Source organism: Lissotriton helveticus, chromosome 1_1, assembly GCF_964261635.1.
Source record: "Lissotriton helveticus chromosome 1_1, aLisHel1.1, whole genome shotgun sequence".
Classification (NCBI taxonomy): Eukaryota; Metazoa; Chordata; class Amphibia; order Caudata; family Salamandridae; genus Lissotriton; species Lissotriton helveticus.
The window spans coordinates 710,688,116-710,705,377 of record NC_136057.1 but is presented as its reverse complement, the minus strand read 5'-3'; the positions used below and the strand labels follow the sequence as shown (position 1 = coordinate 710,705,377).

At 44.8% G+C, this 17,262-nt stretch overlaps 1 protein-coding gene across 2 annotated transcripts in view; it reads right to left on the bottom strand.

The window, feature by feature from the left end:
* The window catches only part of PAWR (pro-apoptotic WT1 regulator), a 441,530-nt gene that overhangs the window by 35,897 nt on the left and 388,371 nt on the right, over positions 1 to 17,262 (bottom strand). For both annotated transcript variants that reach the window (XM_078674246.1, XM_078674244.1), the window contains one exon: positions 10,293 to 10,440. In XM_078674246.1, coding sequence (XP_078530372.1) covers positions 10,293 to 10,440 — 148 coding nt within the window. The remainder of the gene's footprint in view (positions 1 to 10,292; positions 10,441 to 17,262) is intronic.

The following is a 17,262-nucleotide window of genomic DNA, read 5'->3' as shown; positions in this document are numbered from 1 at the left end:
CAAGATGATCAAGACTGCAACACCTGTAGCATCTAGCACGATCCCTAGAGGTTGGTTTATCTCTAAATTTGGGAGTGCCTCTATTGAAGACTTTGGCGATATTGTTTTTAACCAATTAAGGCTACATTTTGAGTATCATTTTTTATCGCAACAGCACAAGGACCAGAAATTTCTGCCTTCCTCACAATAGCTACCACATCATCAAGAGAGGCATAGAAGTATGCATGACTATTTGATCGGAAATCAACTCGTCATTCAGTACACCAAATTTGCAGTCAAGAGCTAGTCTCTACAAATCAGATACTAAGTCATCAATGCTTTCATATTTAGACTGCTTCCTTTGAAAAATTTAAACCTTGTGACCCCAATGCATACTTTAGGTTTTAAATAATTATCTAATTGTAGTAAGGCACAATCAAAAACATTAAAGTCTCCAGAAGTAATAGTGCTAGTCAACTGATGAAAGGTCTTAAGTCCCATCGGACCGAGTGCATGTTATAATAATCTTTTCTTTTGTTCAGCTGCCATATTTTTTGCTTCATCCACGGCTTCTATATGATTGACAAAATATGCTTTCCATTCTATCCACTGAAGGGGAGGTTCATTACCAGATACCCAAAATGGTTGTGGAGAAGAAATACAAAAATGTGCAGAGTTTGTTACATTTGTGCTTGAGACTTCAGTAGACATGACGAGATGAGACGAAAGTCACTAGGTTAAACAGGTGGTATCCATAATATTACGATAATTGAATGTGAGGATAGTCTAAAAAGCACAAGCAGGAGTGTATCCCAAGACCGAGTAGTAAGTATTATTGAAACAAATGTCAATTCAATTTACTCGAAATGTACGCACAGTACCTGTAGTTAGATCCAATACGATTCAAATGTAAGGAAAATTGTTGGCGCGAATATCAGAAGAAGGGACAGATTCTGCGATAAGCAGTTCCGACAATCCGGTAACCAAGCAACTGGAATACACATAAATTTCGAAACAAAGATGGCTGCCAAGAGGTCATGTTGCATGACCCGCTATTGACGTTCTTCCTCTGTGTGTCGTTCGACAATAGTAAGAAGAAGGAGAGGCCGCCACACACTGAAGATCATGGAACGAGCTCCCGAAGATCCGAGATCGAATTCGAAGGCAATTCACGGTATAGAACCTAGATGTCGCCTCGAAAAATGCGATCCCTCATCGTTGCAGGTAATTCCAATTTACTTTAAACAAGGAAAAGGTTCAAAGTCTTGCACAGTTACTCACGCAGGTACAAGCGGTAGCTAGGGTCAACTCAGACGCCACCTCAAGGTTGAGTCAGGACATCCAATTCATAACGGCATAAGGTGCGTCCAATAAGACCCTTCAATACGTTGAAAACTAATATAATGCCCACGAGTAAGTGCTTCCTGTACGCGCGTGGTTCACTGGCTCCTCAGGTCCTCGTCGCAAATGAAGAGAAGATGCAGAAGCCAGAATTTGAAGTAATTCCTTTAATCCTGAGGAGCCTGGAGAAACATCACTACACTTTGTTAACTCCGGTACAGATTGCCCAACTACCCACAATGGAACATAGAACACTAATCAAGAAAATACATTCCATATGTGCAAACATGCACGTGGAACCACAAGCTTGTCAAATAAACATTTTAAAGCAACACAACAGGGAATACAAAAACGGGAGAAAAATAACTAGAAAGCACGGTGTGGAACAAATACCGCTAAAAAGCAAAGCAGAATGCCACATGACCTATCGTTCTGGTAAAGGAATGCTGCGAAAAGCCCGATCAATGGGTCCTGACTAATTCTCCGATTACCCTTGCATTAAAGCATTGTGTATGTCTAGGTCCAAATGTTCGTGAATTATCAGTTTACATTTTCTGGTGGACAGCCTTCTCATTCCACAGAAATCATACTATGTTACTTTTCCTGCAGTGGATTATGATGCAGCTTCTGGATTGGGATTCTTCAGTGTTTTAATGCCATCAATGACATGTATTACCCTGGTACTCTCTTGTTATATCAATAAAAACTATTTAACAAAGTCCTGTCAATCCTTGGGCCACACGCAACAAGGAATACATGTATTGCTGGGGTGCTCCAAACATTCTTGATTTGGAACTTTAGTGTCTAAGGTGATAATGACGTTTCTCTAGTCATGAATCAGGCAACAAACTGTATTATCAAGGCCTGGTGACAAAAAGTCTTTCGAGTTATCAATATAAAACAAGCATTTACAATGCAATGGTTTCGCCTTTGGAAAAGTTAGAGCTATTGGCATGGTAAATGACAACATTTGAATTTATGTGTTGGTTTTGAAAACAGATAAATAAATGGCATTGTCATTTACATTGCCATTAGCTTAATCTCTCGCAAATGTGAGACCTATTGTACCCTACGGACGAGCTCAGCAGACAGCAATTACTACCACACACACACACACCCAGAGCCACACACACCCAGACCCAGCCCCACACACCCAGAGCCAGCCACACACACACACACACCCAGAGCCAGCCACACCCAGAGCCACACACACACCCAGAGCCACAGACACACACACACACACACCCAGAGCCACACACACACACACACACACCCAGAGCCACACACACACACACACACACACACACCCAGAGCCACACACACAGAGCCACACACACACACACACACCCAGAGCCACACACACACACACACACACACACACACACACAGAGCCACACACACCCACCCAGAGCCACACACACCCACCCAGAGCCACACACACCCACCCAGAGCCACACACACCCACCCAGAGCCACACACACACTCAGGAGAGCAAGCACAGCGAGGGGGCAGGGAAGCAAGCACAGCGAGGGGGCAGGGAAGCAAGCACAGCGAGGGGGCAGGGAAGCAAGCACAGCGAGGGGGCAGGGAAGCAAGCACAGCGAGGGGGCAGGGAAGCAAGCACAGCGAGGGGGCAGGGAAGCAAGCACAGCGAGGGGGCAGGGAAGCAAGCACAGCGAGGGGGCAGGGAAGCAAGCACAGCGAGGGGGCAGGGAAGCAAGCACAGCGAGGGGGCAGGAAGCAAGCACAGCGAGGGGGCAGGAAGCAAGCACAGCGAGGGGGCAGGGAAGAAAGCACAGCCAGGGGGCAGGGAAGAAAGCACAGCCAGGGGGCAGGGAAGCAAGCACAGCCAGGTGGCAGGGGAGCAAGCACAGCCAGGTTGCAGGGGAGCAAGCACAGCCAGGTTGCAGGGGAGCAAGCACAGCCAGGGAAAGGGGAACCAGGGGGCGGATGCCCATCATCTGCACTGGCACACCTTTGCTGTGTGCCGTCACATGGTGTGCATGCTGTGCATGCTCTCAGTCTCCTGAATCTTTCAGCAGGCTATGCTAGTACCTAGCGGTGGGCCACCGTAGGATACTTACTGTTACTTTTGGAAGCTTTGAGTAAGTAAGCAATAGCCACAGACAGGCCCTTCTGTGATGGCAGCAGGCAGCAATAAGGTGGAACAACACGATCGACCACACACAAACTTTACGCCCATCTATGTATCAAAAGTTCAAGTGAGCTGCTGTTTCAATGCTCATTCTGTGAGCCTCTTCCTTCTTGCTATAACTAGTGGCAGCAAGATGTATCAGCAGTAAGGGTGCACACCAGCGCTCTTTCAATATCAGAGATTGCTGACTTTGGACAGTCTTCTTTTCCTTCTCCCAATTCCAAGCACAGGGTGACGCTAATAATGAGAATAGGGGCGTAAGGAGAAGAGAAAGACCACAGACCCTGTGTATGTTCATGAGATGTCTTCATTTCTACCATAATTTAGCAACTTTACATGGCATATATCTCTAATCATAACCGATATTTTAGGTTCTGTCTGACACATGCATAATGTTAGTGCCTCTCACCATCTCCACCTATTCTTGTATTCATCTCAAGGAGTCCCACTTTACACGAGGTGTGGGGATAAAAAGGGAACATTCAAGAATATAAGTTACATAGGAAAAAAAGCAGGGCAATATTAGCAGAGTCACCTGGTTGCACCAGACCACCAGAAGGTTACAGATTAAAGGTATTCGAGCAAGTGAGGAGAAAGGCTGACAGCACTCGTCAGCATGGCAGAGAAGATTGGCCTGTGATGTGTGCATAAAATTTCCAACCACGGCACAGAGCATTGGAGGGATTCTGGAAGCCCAGGATACTAGGCTTTTCAAAAGATAAAACTGTCCTACAGGTCCATCCTCAGAACTTCAGAACTGTCAGGAAAACGCAAAGAGGCGGATTTCTGGAGCACGGATTTACAAAATGAACTGTTTTACTCTGAACTGACATGTTCCTTTTCAAGGAAAGACTTTCCACTCAATTGGCTTGGCCAGCAAGACGTGTGCTGAAAGTAACAGGCAGTAAATGTGAATGCACAGATGCAGAGGCGCCTGAAATAAGGTACCAGCATGACCTTTGGTATCATGACGCAGGGCACATACAAAAAAATAAACTCCAAAATAAAATCGAAAAATCAGCACTACACTCCACTACAACAGGATTAGCACTCCACTGTCTGGGGAGACGCAGGCAGGCATGCTAGGCAGTATTTTTGGGAGAAACTTGACACTTTATGCAAGACCGCTAAGAACTGCAGCTTCGGCTGCAAAAGGGCAATCTGCTTTCTAACAACTGAACTACATGCAAGCATAGAAGAGCTGTGAACAGTTTTCGGGTTACAAACAAGGTAGTTGCTTACCACCAATGGTAAGCAGCCGCTAAGATAAATACATAACATGCAGCTTTATTTATGTAAAAACATGCAAGGCGTGTCACAACCCAAATTCAGAATACACTTAAAAATACATAATGCATTAAAACAAAGGGGTAGGAAAACAACCCAGCACTCCTTGCGCAATAGCGGGTGAGGCAGTGTGTAAACATTCAAGGGCAGACAGCTGAGACACCACTAGAGTGGACGCTGCCCCGTGAAGACCGTAATGCATTCTGCAGATGTGAAACTACACAGAGCACCCTCTCAGGGGCAGAAACAGTGATGCTAAAGTACAGCGTGGAAGGGCAGACAGCAAGGGGGTTTATACTACCCCAAGAAGACCACGCAGTCTCTCTCTCTCTCTCACACACACACACAAAGTTGAGAAGTGAGGTAGAGCACACCTAAGCTGCGAGGCGGCACAATGAGCACCCTCTTGTGTGTGGTAACAGCAATATAAAGGCTGCGGACACAACCTAGAGGTTACACACTGCTCCCTGGCCACCGTGCAGTGTCTAACACACTTCAGATGTGGAATACCGCACTCCAGATGTGAGACGGTTCAAAGAGAACCCGCTCATGTGTGGCAACAGTGATGTGCAGCATGCTGAGGAAACCTAGGGGTTAGGCACTGTCCCCTGAACACGATGCAGTAGCACACAGTTGAGATGTGGCGTAACGCGTACTTCAGATGTGAGGTTGTACAAGGAGCACCGCCTCGTCTGTGGAAACAGTGACGTGAAGCATGCGGAGACAGCTTAGGGGTTATGCACTGCTCCCTGAACACCATGCAGTGTGTGTCACACACGTCAGATGTTAAGTTACAAGCACTCCAGATGCGAGGCAGTAGAAACACCACCCTCTCGTGTGTGGAAACAGTGATGTAACGCATGCTGAGACAATCTAGGGGGTTACACTCTCATGTAAGCACCATGCAGTTTCTTTCTCGTACACCCCTTTGAGATGTGGAGTAATTTGCGCTCCAGATGTGGGACGGTACAAACAGCACCCTCTCATGTGCGGAAACAGTGATGTTCTGCTGTAATGAGACAGTTGAGACTATAAATGGGTTTTACTTTGTCATCTTGAGACTAGGCGTGTCTTTATTACAAACATAACCAAATACAGCCTTCCATACACCACCAATCCTGGTGTGGAGTAACAGTCCAGATGTGAGCTACAGAGACCACTGTCTTGTGCATTGTGGCGCACGCTCAGAACAATATTTGAGGGGGGGCGGCTCATGTCTAACTCAGGTCAATATTTAGATAGTCGGCTGAACACTTTAAATATTTAAATAGCAGTACAGATTATATGCCAATTCGGATTTTAAAAATTCTTGACTTCTCAAAGTGCGTTTTTACAAATATGAACGACCACAGATTGTTGACAATGTATTTCTTCCTTCTGATATCTGAATTACAAAGAATCTGATAAGATTACAAGAAATTATCGAATGTGGAAATAAACGCGCTGTCATTTTTTAACGTATCCATGCATCATGAACGAAACGTTAAATTATAATAACAAAGACCATTCAATTCTAAGTAGACCACAAGTTGGATAGGTAAAATATTTAATACTGAGGCGACTATTTTAAAACTTGCGCTTGGGTACAATTAACGCCCCCTTGAATCCCAAACACAACAGGCAATATCAACAATCAAAAAATGCAGAGGCGCTTGGCAGTTAGTACTATTCTCCGGTGGGGCAGGTCTCTCCTCAGCCGCATTCCCTGGCTTCCGGTATTGCTCTGCCCTTGATCACGAGTGTGGGGAGTCCCGGTAGCTAGGGGACGCCTTGCGCTGCCTTCTCTGTGACGCAGCTCAGCCGGGACGAGCCTTCCGGGTGATAGGGGGAATCCGTGATGCTGGAACCAATCCCAGAGCGGCTTTTCTACGTAGGCAGGGACAGGGAGAGCAACCCTGACGAAGCTCCCGGGCCGGCAGCGGTGATTTTTCCCAGGCACAGCTCTTTGCTTCTGTTTTGTACTGGGCCGGCGGCGGTGATCTCGGCCCCTTTTCGTTTGTGACTTCATTGGGTAGTGCACGGGCATGAGCTCCCGAGCACCACGTCAATTGCTCAGGAGGCGCGACACACCTCACACAGAGGGGGGCGGGAACTGGCACACGCTGGTTCAAGACGGCACGGCGGAGCTTCTCAAGTAAGCTACTGCCCGGCCGCCATCTTCGGACAAATGACCAAAACAAACCTTCCCAAAAAAAAAAAAAAACGCCGCATGACGCACGAAAATGGGCGGGATGAGTAAAAATCGCCGGAACGCCCACGAATCTGCTCGGAGAATGAGTGACGCATCTCTGTTCCAATGGCTAGCTTCCATTTATGGAGCTAGCCAATGGAACAGAGAGGCGGGACAACACACACATACTGTTAACATAAGATTTCGCCTGTGCGAAACGCTGCTGCGCAGCTGTTCGCCAGGCGAAACCTAAAAAGAATTATGTTGAAAACAAGATGGATAGGGCTGAAATTCTTAATCCCAAGATTGAGATGTGACATTATTGCATGGACTGACTGTTAAAAGTTTCAGTGGTGGAGTTTCATAACTCATTATGTAGTTTTGTAGTGCTAATGCAAAGTTGTTCAATGGGAAAAAAAGAGTACTTTGATTCAGAGGTTCAAATACATGAGTATGTTTACTGAGATTATAAACTGCACTGTCTGCATTTCTTTCTTTCTTTGAGGCGTAACTTTTTTTGCAACCCCAGGCCATGGTTCAGTATTTCTTGCACCCTACATTCTTTCAGTCCTGTCTTCGGGCAGTAGCTCCTGACCTAGGATCCGCAGAACTTTACGGGTCCATTACACATACCCAAGGGGCGCGAAACTGTTTAGCAAGTAAATATTATTTGAAGACTAGTGAAGTATATGTACATAAAAAAGCAATATGTAAAAATGAAAATTTGAAATCACTCTGTAAATATGAAGGCTTTTCAAATGGTATGCTAAAAATTAGGTTGGCATCCATAGCTGTTTCATTGGAGTAGCGCAAGAACAGAAAAATAAATCTAGTATAAAAATTAGTACCTCCATTAAAGCACTAGTAATGTGCCAACAAAAAAAGGAGCATGCTTTAGGAGCAAACAAGAAAGTGATATGCTAGAGTCTAGCACATCACGTCATCTTTTAACAATAAAACAAACATTTGAAAGGTTTTAACTTTCCTATTACAGGATACATTTTAATTTCTGCAATATTTTTTATTTGTGAATTAAGTAACATATTTCCGAATGTATTTACTTGATGTATATTTGTGTCTCTGTTTATATATTGTTTTGAAGTTCAGACTTCAGCAATTGCTTAGGCCGGGGTTCCCTGCTTCCAGTTGTGGTTCAATGGGGCTCCATTGAAATCAAAAGGCCGACAAATGCTGCCTAAGGGTTTACAATTTCAATTGTCTGATCTTAAGACGGGTATCAACTTTTCCATTTTCAAGATGGCCACATTGATAATATTTTCCTGTTTAATCCCCTCCGCCCCTCTCCTAATTTTTTTTCCTTTGTGGACATCCTGGAGTCTGTAGTTGCCCCTTTGTAAATTTTAAGTGCTTGGTAAAATGGAACCAGACTCCAGCAGCCTATCAGAGATGAGCTTTTCTTTCGTTGTGAGCAGTGCCTCTCTTCGATATCCCACTTACTGGCATTCAACACTGCCTGCAAGCATCTTTCTTTTTTTGTTCAAAAAGATATGTAAGGAAGCCAAGACAACTGTGCCACCGCTGAGACATTTCTCTATGCCCACCAATTCACACAGGAGCTGCTGCCACTAGATATTAAGCTCTAGACACAATTTCCAGTTTTAGCCTCTGAAGTGGGATCCACTCGCTTCCTAGACTACTGTTGTGCTAATCTACTTGGTCCTAGGACTTCAGAGTCTCAGCTGTACAAAATGAGAAGCAAAGACAATTTCTGGCAGGCTTAAGAGCTAGAAATTCTGAGGTCTTCCAGTGCCCTGCATCCTTGGGGTGCTGAAAGCACTTGTAATTTTAGAAGTCATACTGGTGGTTACACTGCATCTGGGGCCACACAGACATTGTAATCCTTACGCACTGTGTTCTAATCTGAAGTTGAGATTAATCTGGATATAAATTATGGAGATCTTGCTTTTATTCAGAGTCTGTAGCGCCTTTAGCTTGTTATGTTATGTAGATTTGTAGAGCCACTAATCAACCGTGACAGTGTCCAGGCGCTTCAGAAAGGTCTTCAGCCTCTTGCGGAACTCAAGAAGTGAGGAGGAGGCCCTGATGTGTTGAGTAAGGTAGCTCCATGTTGTGGGTGCGATGTAAGAGAACAAGCCACTTTCACTGTACAATATAGAAAAATAAAGTTAGGCCCCCATTCGCCCCGGGGAAGTGGCGGTCCCCAGGGATACTGGGGAGGAGGGGTGGGGACTGTGGCCCCCCGCATTTCTTTACTGTTCTTTGCTGCCGCTGGGAGGTGGTGGGGGTGCCGCATGGGCACCTCTGCATAATTAAAAAAACACGCCCCTGGGATATGGCCACCGTGGCCTTCTTATAAAAGTCATGCGGGAGCTCGCTCATCTTTTTTAAAATTTATTTTGCTGTGGATCTGAATTTGCAACACTAAAAAAAAAAATATACAATGCTTTTAACACCTAGCGTGGTCCTTGTCCCACCATATCTGGGTAATCGGGGTATTCCTACCCTGCCCCCTATTCCTTATTTTTTTACTTTTTTTGAGGGTCTATGCTTCAAACAGAGTCCAAGATGGGTGACAACACTACTTGGTTGAAGTGTTGGGAGCCAATCACATTTCAGTAGGATCTGAGACCACTGCAAGGACTCCCGTCCTCAGATACCTATATTTTTTAAACTTTGTTATCTCTGAAACTACTGAACAGACATAACACGGGGAAAAGCATTTTGGGCTCCCTCTTTCTTCACGGCCCCCTCTTGATGGATCACCCTGAAAAATTTAACGCAACAGCTGAACCAAAATGGGGGCGTTTTTTGAAATTCTGTGAAGATTAGTCAAGCGACACCAAAATTATTAGCAAAACAAAATAATTATTTTTTTGTTTACTTTCAGCCATGCTGCACAGAAGCCACACTGCTGTACAACACGGCTAAAAAACATTGTCAAAGCAAATGCATCTCATAGGTGAGGCTTATTGGTTTAGCCAATAGGCTTCTTAAAAATGCTCTCTGCTTCAACAGTTTATCCAGCTCCTGCATGACCACTCAGTCTGATTTATTTAATATGCTGTGCCCATATCCTTAGTCTGCCAGCTTCATCAGAGAGGCACACTTGGGGGCCTGCCATCCATCAGGCCTGCCTCCTGCTTGTAGAGGGAAAAAGGTGCCAGTCTATGAAAAGAAGGAAGTATATGCAAGGGAGAATGACCATTCTGTGTTGTGTTACATGTGAATGTTGTATTTTCTTCAGTTCCGTAGGCTATGTTTTTGAAATTTGAGCCAGATTTGGTTTTGCCACCATATTTGTGTAAAACTAGGTTTTCAAAACATACATACACGTTCACATAATTGAAAAAGAAAAAAAATACAATATGGTGCACATACCCTTTCAAGATCCTCTATTTTCTTCTCCATAATACTGTTCTGTGATGAGTTACCAGAAGAGGTGGTATCCCTATTAACGCGACTATACCCTGTCTTCTCCCCTCTAGAAAATCGACTTGTGCTGTCCTCATCAGGAGCATTGCTTGTGCTGTGGAAGCCATAAAATATATTAATTTGTGGGTAAAACAGCACAATATGACTGGTGCTTTCAATGCTTATCGTGCATTAAATGTTGTAATTTTCGTAAAAGATAACATTTATAAAGACTATCACATTACTTACTTGCAACACAAATTCCCTCTATGCTTCTTATCCAAATCTTAATGCCGTCTGAATACTTCCTCTGGTATAGAATACATTTTATTAAAAAAGAAAAAAGTGCAGTCTCTCTACATTAACTGACCCCCTGCCCCATATCCTGGCTTGCTACCAGAGTGCTTATTACCAGTATGTTAAGTTGCTAGGTTGTCTTGTAAAGCGCATGGCTACCCCCGCAATAGGGCGTCCCAGCGCTGTAGACCACTGGGGAACCCGTCCTGGCTTTCCCTGTGAGATGATCCCTGCTGGGTATCTCCAAGGTGAAACCAGGCATCCCCGGTGTATGTGGGGGGCCGTTGTGGAGATGAGGCAAGTTAATGCCCAGAGTTGCCGAGTGTGATCCCTGGTTAGAGTAGGCACCGAAGCGAGAATTATCGAGTCCGCTGACCCTGGTCCACGACCCTGCCGCGTCGGGAATTGAACCCTGGTTCCGGGCCGTCCTCTGCTTCCGGGTCTGCCGCCTCTAACTAGTGAGCCACACCACTCCACAGTACAGCTGGTGTGTTTTATTTAATTTATATTTTAGCTGAACTGTATTTCGCCCGCTTATTTTAGTGCCATTCTTAGTTTTGTCTACTAGTAGGTGAGGCGCCTAGGGAGCTAGATGCCGATACCAGGAGGGCTCAATTTGTTTTCAGTTTCTTAGCTCTCACTTTTTCTGCCCTGTAACACGTGTTCTGCATTTCCAGGCAACCCTCTTAGGACACACCCATTCCTTTGAGAGCATGCGCTCATTTGATGCTGCGAGGCATGTCATATATGAACTATGGCAAGCCTGCCTATGCATCGCGCAGGCCATGCTGCAAGTTTTCCTGCATATTCTCAAAGGAAGACTAAGATAAACCGCACTTATACACAATATTGCGAGGTGAGAGTTGTAGTAAATGTCCTCTCCACTATTCCTCACTGTACTATGTCATCTGTGACATCATAGTATGCCTGGGTGACTCTCTGACTCACAGTGTCTCTCTATACCTAACTGTGGCAGTTGGTTAACTCAGGCTGAGCTACTAACAGCTGGCTCCTGGTGGGGTCTTACTTCTGTATCTTATATCTTAGAAGGAACTTACAATAAAGGAACTTACATCTACAATGGACTCTAACTTCCTTTACCACAGTTTGGCGACGTTTTGAAGAGGATAAACCTGCGTTTGAACTAAGGAAGCAACTACAAGGAAAAGAACCCATACTTAAGCAAAAAGGTAACGCCCAGCTGACCCCATCAGTGTCCTGTTCCACCTGACAAGCCTGCACCCTGGGCGCGTGTTTTTACTTCGATGTTCGTTTGTCTACTAACAGCCTTCAATATGCAAACTAAACGTTTTTGGGTTCTAAGAAACTCTACAGTAGCCTCTGCCTACTCTGCTTGCGTCTGTTTTGTTTGTAGGAACGAGTACTTACTATTTTGTTTGAAACCTACGCACTGTCCCTGCACCTCGGAAGTCTGCTGAGAAGTGACACATGTACACGAGTTGGTGTCTACACTTGTGTCTACACAGGCATTTACTCCAAAAGCATCTTATGTGAAATCAGAGGCGTCGCTTGTACACGAGTAAGTGGGAGGCAGACGCAGAGTTTTATTTGTGTATGAAAGCGTTTCTACTTGCGCAAAGCATTTGAGTATTGACAAAACAAAATAGCGAACTTGAGGATACTATCTACAGTGGGAAAGAAGTTGGACGTTTTACCGGTCAGTGGGCGCATTTTTGTTTATAGAGGTGCACTCATGATGGAAATGTTTTCCTCGTGGCAGTTGAACCGCCGTACTTCTAAAGAAGTCACGAGCTCTTGCGCACAAACATTTAACACACACAGCCTTACCGATCTCGTGGTACCGACTTCTTTCTGCTATGACGTCTGAGCCTCTGCCACAGCTTGTCGCTGCTGCTTTGCCAAGTTGTTCAGCACGCATTTGCTGCGAACCATCCGGCATGAACGTGACAGCATGCTGCCATGTTGATTGGATTCACCGCGCAAGTCTGACTAGTGTGGAGAAATACTTTTGGTACTACGAAAGTGTTTTCGTGCTGAGAAAAGGAAGTTCTGCAAATATAAGATCAGATATATGTTCCATTCGAGTATGGATGGTTCACAAGGTTTACCTGACTTTTCAATTTCATGATTTTATTCATCATTTGAACACTGCAAGTTTTAAACTTTTCTCAAGTCTTAACTACGTCACGTTGTACAATCGATCCTTACCAACACCTGGTGCAATCTACGAGGATCCCGGGTGAGAGATCGCTCACCGGAGCTTGTGTTAATTAATTAATTGTAACAGCTAATTTACCACTACATATGTTTTTTAACATAGCCTTATTTTCAAAGTGGTGTGTGTTTTTTTATTGAGACAAATTTGTGTGTGTTGCTCTTACGTAAACTATGTATTCAGCGTTGAGTGAAGTCCTTGTTGAGTGTAGTTGGGTAGTCAATACTCATTCAATTTTTAAAGTTGGTATCCTGAAGTGTCTTATGCTGTACCCCACTTAGGGAAGGTTGTCTGTTTATGAGTAGTACATGCCCAATATTGTTTCCAGGACCACTGTCCTGCGGTGTACCCATTTAAAGGAGGTTGAAGTTTGTGGGTAGTCCACGCCCCATTTTTAGTTCCAAGGTTATTGTCCTTACCTTGCGGTGTACCCTTTTCAGGGGATATTGAGTGTTTACGGGTAGTCCATGCCCTATGTAATTGTGTTTGCGGGTAGTCCACGCCCCATGTAGTGATGTGTGCGGGTAGTCCTTGCCCCAATTTTTATTTCCAGAGTTATTATCCTTACTCTGTGATGATGAGTATTTACGGGTAGTCCATGCCCCGGTTTTTTTTGTTCCCAGGACCACTGTCCTGCAGTATACCCTTCTTAGGGGAGGTTTAGTCTTTGTGGGTAGTCCACGCCCCAATTTTGGTTCCCAGGATTACTGTCCTGCGGTCAATTTTAGTCCCAGGGTTATTGTCCTTACCCTGCGGTGTACCCTTCTTAGGGGAAGTTTAGTCTTTGCGGGTAGTCCACGCCCCAATTTTTGTTCCCAAGATTACTGTCCTGCGGTGTACCCTTTTCAAGGGAAGTTGGTGTTTGCGGGTAGTCCATTCCTCATACTCGCCGCTGTCCCCTGCTTTTGGTGGAGACTGTTTGTACACTTTTTCTTATCAAAGTCTACCATCTTGTAACTCGTGGCCAGGGTTTCATGTTAGTAAGACTTTGAGCAGTGAATTTATCATATCTTTAGTGTCAACACGTCTTTATCAGGGGAAGCTCTAGTTCTTTGGAAAGATTGTTTTCTTTGGTGAATTTTTGTGAAAGAGGTTTACTTTCTTAGGGTTGTCTTGAGTGAGTTCTACCCCTATTTTGTCTCTCTCTAGCACCTCCGTTTGCACTCACTTTTTGTTCTAGGGTGTTTACCCTGTGGTGTACCCATGTGTGGGGAGGTTATGAGTGTGACCACTTAGCTTAACTGCTTTGGTTAGTTAAGGGAGGGAGATGAGGCATTTAGTATTAAATTTACTTTTCTTTCTTTACATTTCTGCTAATGATACCTCATGCTAAAGTTATCTTTGTACATCTCATCTGGTTCATTCTTGTACTTTTATGCTGATGTTGCATTTGAGGTATTTTACCTATTATGTTCTCTGTTCTGTTCCTATTCCATAAGGGAAGAGGATGTGTAGTAAATGTCCTCTCCACTATTCCTCACTAGATAGACTGTACTATGTCATCTGTGACATCATAGTATGCCTGGGTGACTCTCTGACTCACAGTGTCTCTCTATACCGATCTGTGGCAGTTGGTTAACTCAGGCTGAGCTACTAACAGCTGGCTCCTGGTGGGGTCTTACTTCTGTATCTTATATCTTAGAAGGAACTTACAATAAAGGAACTTACATCTACAATGGACTCTATAACTTCCTTTACCACAAGAGTCATAAAGTGCAGCTTCAGAGTGTATGACACTTCAACACTGTGGTAACAATTGCAATTTATTTAGCGGCCCGCGAGCAACTCATAAGAGGAAAACTGCCCTGCACCACCAAGACCAGAGGGCATTGCTATTGCCGACGCCCACAGGGCGGGGTTACGAGTGAACATAGGTGCTGGGATTGCTGTGCGCCTGCTTTGTGAGTCTGCCCATGACTAAGTGTGGATGAGCACGAAACGAGTTAGGCCCAAGAAGGCTCATTAACTTGTTTGAAGTGATGTTCCTTTGAAGCGGCAGCTGTCACCTATTAAACGCTGATACTTACTTTCTTGTGTGAGGCTTTCTTCAAGAGGACAACTCAATTGTTTGATATATATATATATATATATATATATATATATGTATGTATATATTTACATATATATATATATATATAAATAAAGCAAAAAGTATGCGCACCACAGCTTGGCTGAAATTCGAATTACGTTTTGGAACTGAAATGTTGATTAAACATTATCTGAAACCCAAGTCCCGATTGTGCCCCACTTAAGGAATGTTTTTTCCCGACAAGTGTGACAAATACAGCCGCCATTCACTGACTTTTCCAGCCACTCAGCTTCAATGGGGAGTTACCACTCTCCTCTTTCAGGCCATCGACTGAAGTCACTGAGAGAAAAGGCTGGAAGAAGAGCGCGTTAGGACCTCGAGCACCAGTGTGACTTCTGTAACTGCTTATTGGTATGTCATACACACACTTCTTTCAGACTTGTGAGAAAATGTTATGACACCAAAATAGCTAAGGTGGTGGTGTTAAAGAGCAGATAATCTACCGATTTCATGAAAATACTTTTTTTTTCTATTCCCACGAGCTTTCGATCAACTGACCTAAGATTAGAGAACCACTCGGTAAAAGATGCCCCCCCATAAATGACCTGCTCACAGTGTGAAACTAACTCACCTGGAGGGCAGCATATGTAGTACAAATTTGTTTTTGGAGAGGTTTTACTGTTGTTGTTTATTGGCACTTGTATAGTCGCCATTTGCATGGCTTCCCTATGACTTCATAGCCCAGAGTCCGACTAAATAAAGGTTTCCCTACCAGACTGTTTTTTGACTCAGTTGTGTTGAGGTTAACACCAGGGCTTAAAGTAGGGAAAAAAACTGGGGGTGCTCTAAAAGGGGTGGTGTGGAAAAGTAAATTTTGCCATGTTCTGTGTCCCTACGTGTCCTCCATCTTATGTTATGTGTGCATGATTAAATATGCATATGTATCCCCCATGTTTGATTAAAGACGCAATTACAGTTGTGTCCATCACTAGTATGCCAGTTTCCAGTTCTCGTGAAAGCTACGAGTATCAGGCCTATGTAAAGTTACGTTGCCACGTTTCTCAGTGTGCACGTTATTTCATTGTAAAGTCCCCGTTTCTAGGCCTCAAAAGGGCCCGGACACCAGATTCAGCTCCTGTCTTCTGAGTCCTCGCTGAGGAGCGATACAGCCCCCACCTGTAATCCTCGACCCTTCACTTACTTCCTGCCTCACAGTGCCCGGCTCAGCCTGGCTCTGCCTCTGAGTCTGCCAAGAGTATGTTATGATTCTAGTTATCAGTCCAGCCCTCCTTCTCTGCATTCCTAAGCTACTGAATCACATCAATAGTTTCCGTCATTGTCTAGCCTTTACGTCTCCATGTAAGAGAAATACTGCATTTAATGGTCATTTAATATTCTTCATCACGCACTACATGTAGAATAATGCATGCTCCAGTCTTAGAGTCCGTTAGCCTTTACCCCGATAACTTTTGGATTCTATCAACATGTTCTCTAAACATTAGATACTAGATACTGTTTAGGTACATGTCGCCCTGACTCTCCAGACTTCAGTCTCTGCTCCTAGCACAGAGTTCATAGCCCCCAGCTTCTCCTAGTAACACGTCATTGTCAGTTTGCGCGCACCACTAGGTTAGAGGTCCCGGCTCCTTAGGTAGCCCCCTCCATGTTTCCGCCCCATTTATGACATATTCTGTTACGTTTACATCACATGTCTATGTAGACGCCCTGTTACGCCTACTTTTATGCCTTATCTTTCGCGACTGCTATTGACCACACCCACTGCTCCGCCTACTGTAATTCATTGTAATGTAACTGTTTTAGTATATATATATGTGCACTGTTATTAAATGTTACGCCGATCCTGATCCTGCCCCCGGCAGCCCTGCAATCTGTTCCCGTGCAGGTTGTCCTGTTCCTGTCCTTTATGCTGTATTAAAACCTGCAAACTCCTACTACCTCGAATCTTGACTCTTATTTATTGAGCTATCTGTTATTGCTATGTCCAGTAAAACCTAGATCCGGTATTATTTATTTATATACCACATAATGGCGCCCGAATAGGGACTTCCCCTTTCCTCACGCGCCGGTGAAGCCACGCCGGCCCCCTGACCCTCTGCAGCCGTGACGGAACCATACCGTGCACGTGCAGATATTTCTGCTTCAAGTATCCCTCAGGCCCACGGAGGAGACGGAGGTGGCGGTCCAGCATCCAGACGAGGCGGTGGAGGAACGCGGCGAGTCCCGACCAGAGCCCAAGCCGAGAGTCCAAGGTCCGAGGTATCCGGAGGCCCACCCGTAACAGAAGTCCGAAGTTCGTCCGTCCGGCGTCGAAGCAGTCCAGTCCAGTCCGAGGCCTTCCGTTCTTGCTGCCCGGTGAGTACCATTGCTGGGGTAGTATCTAGACAGGGTCAATC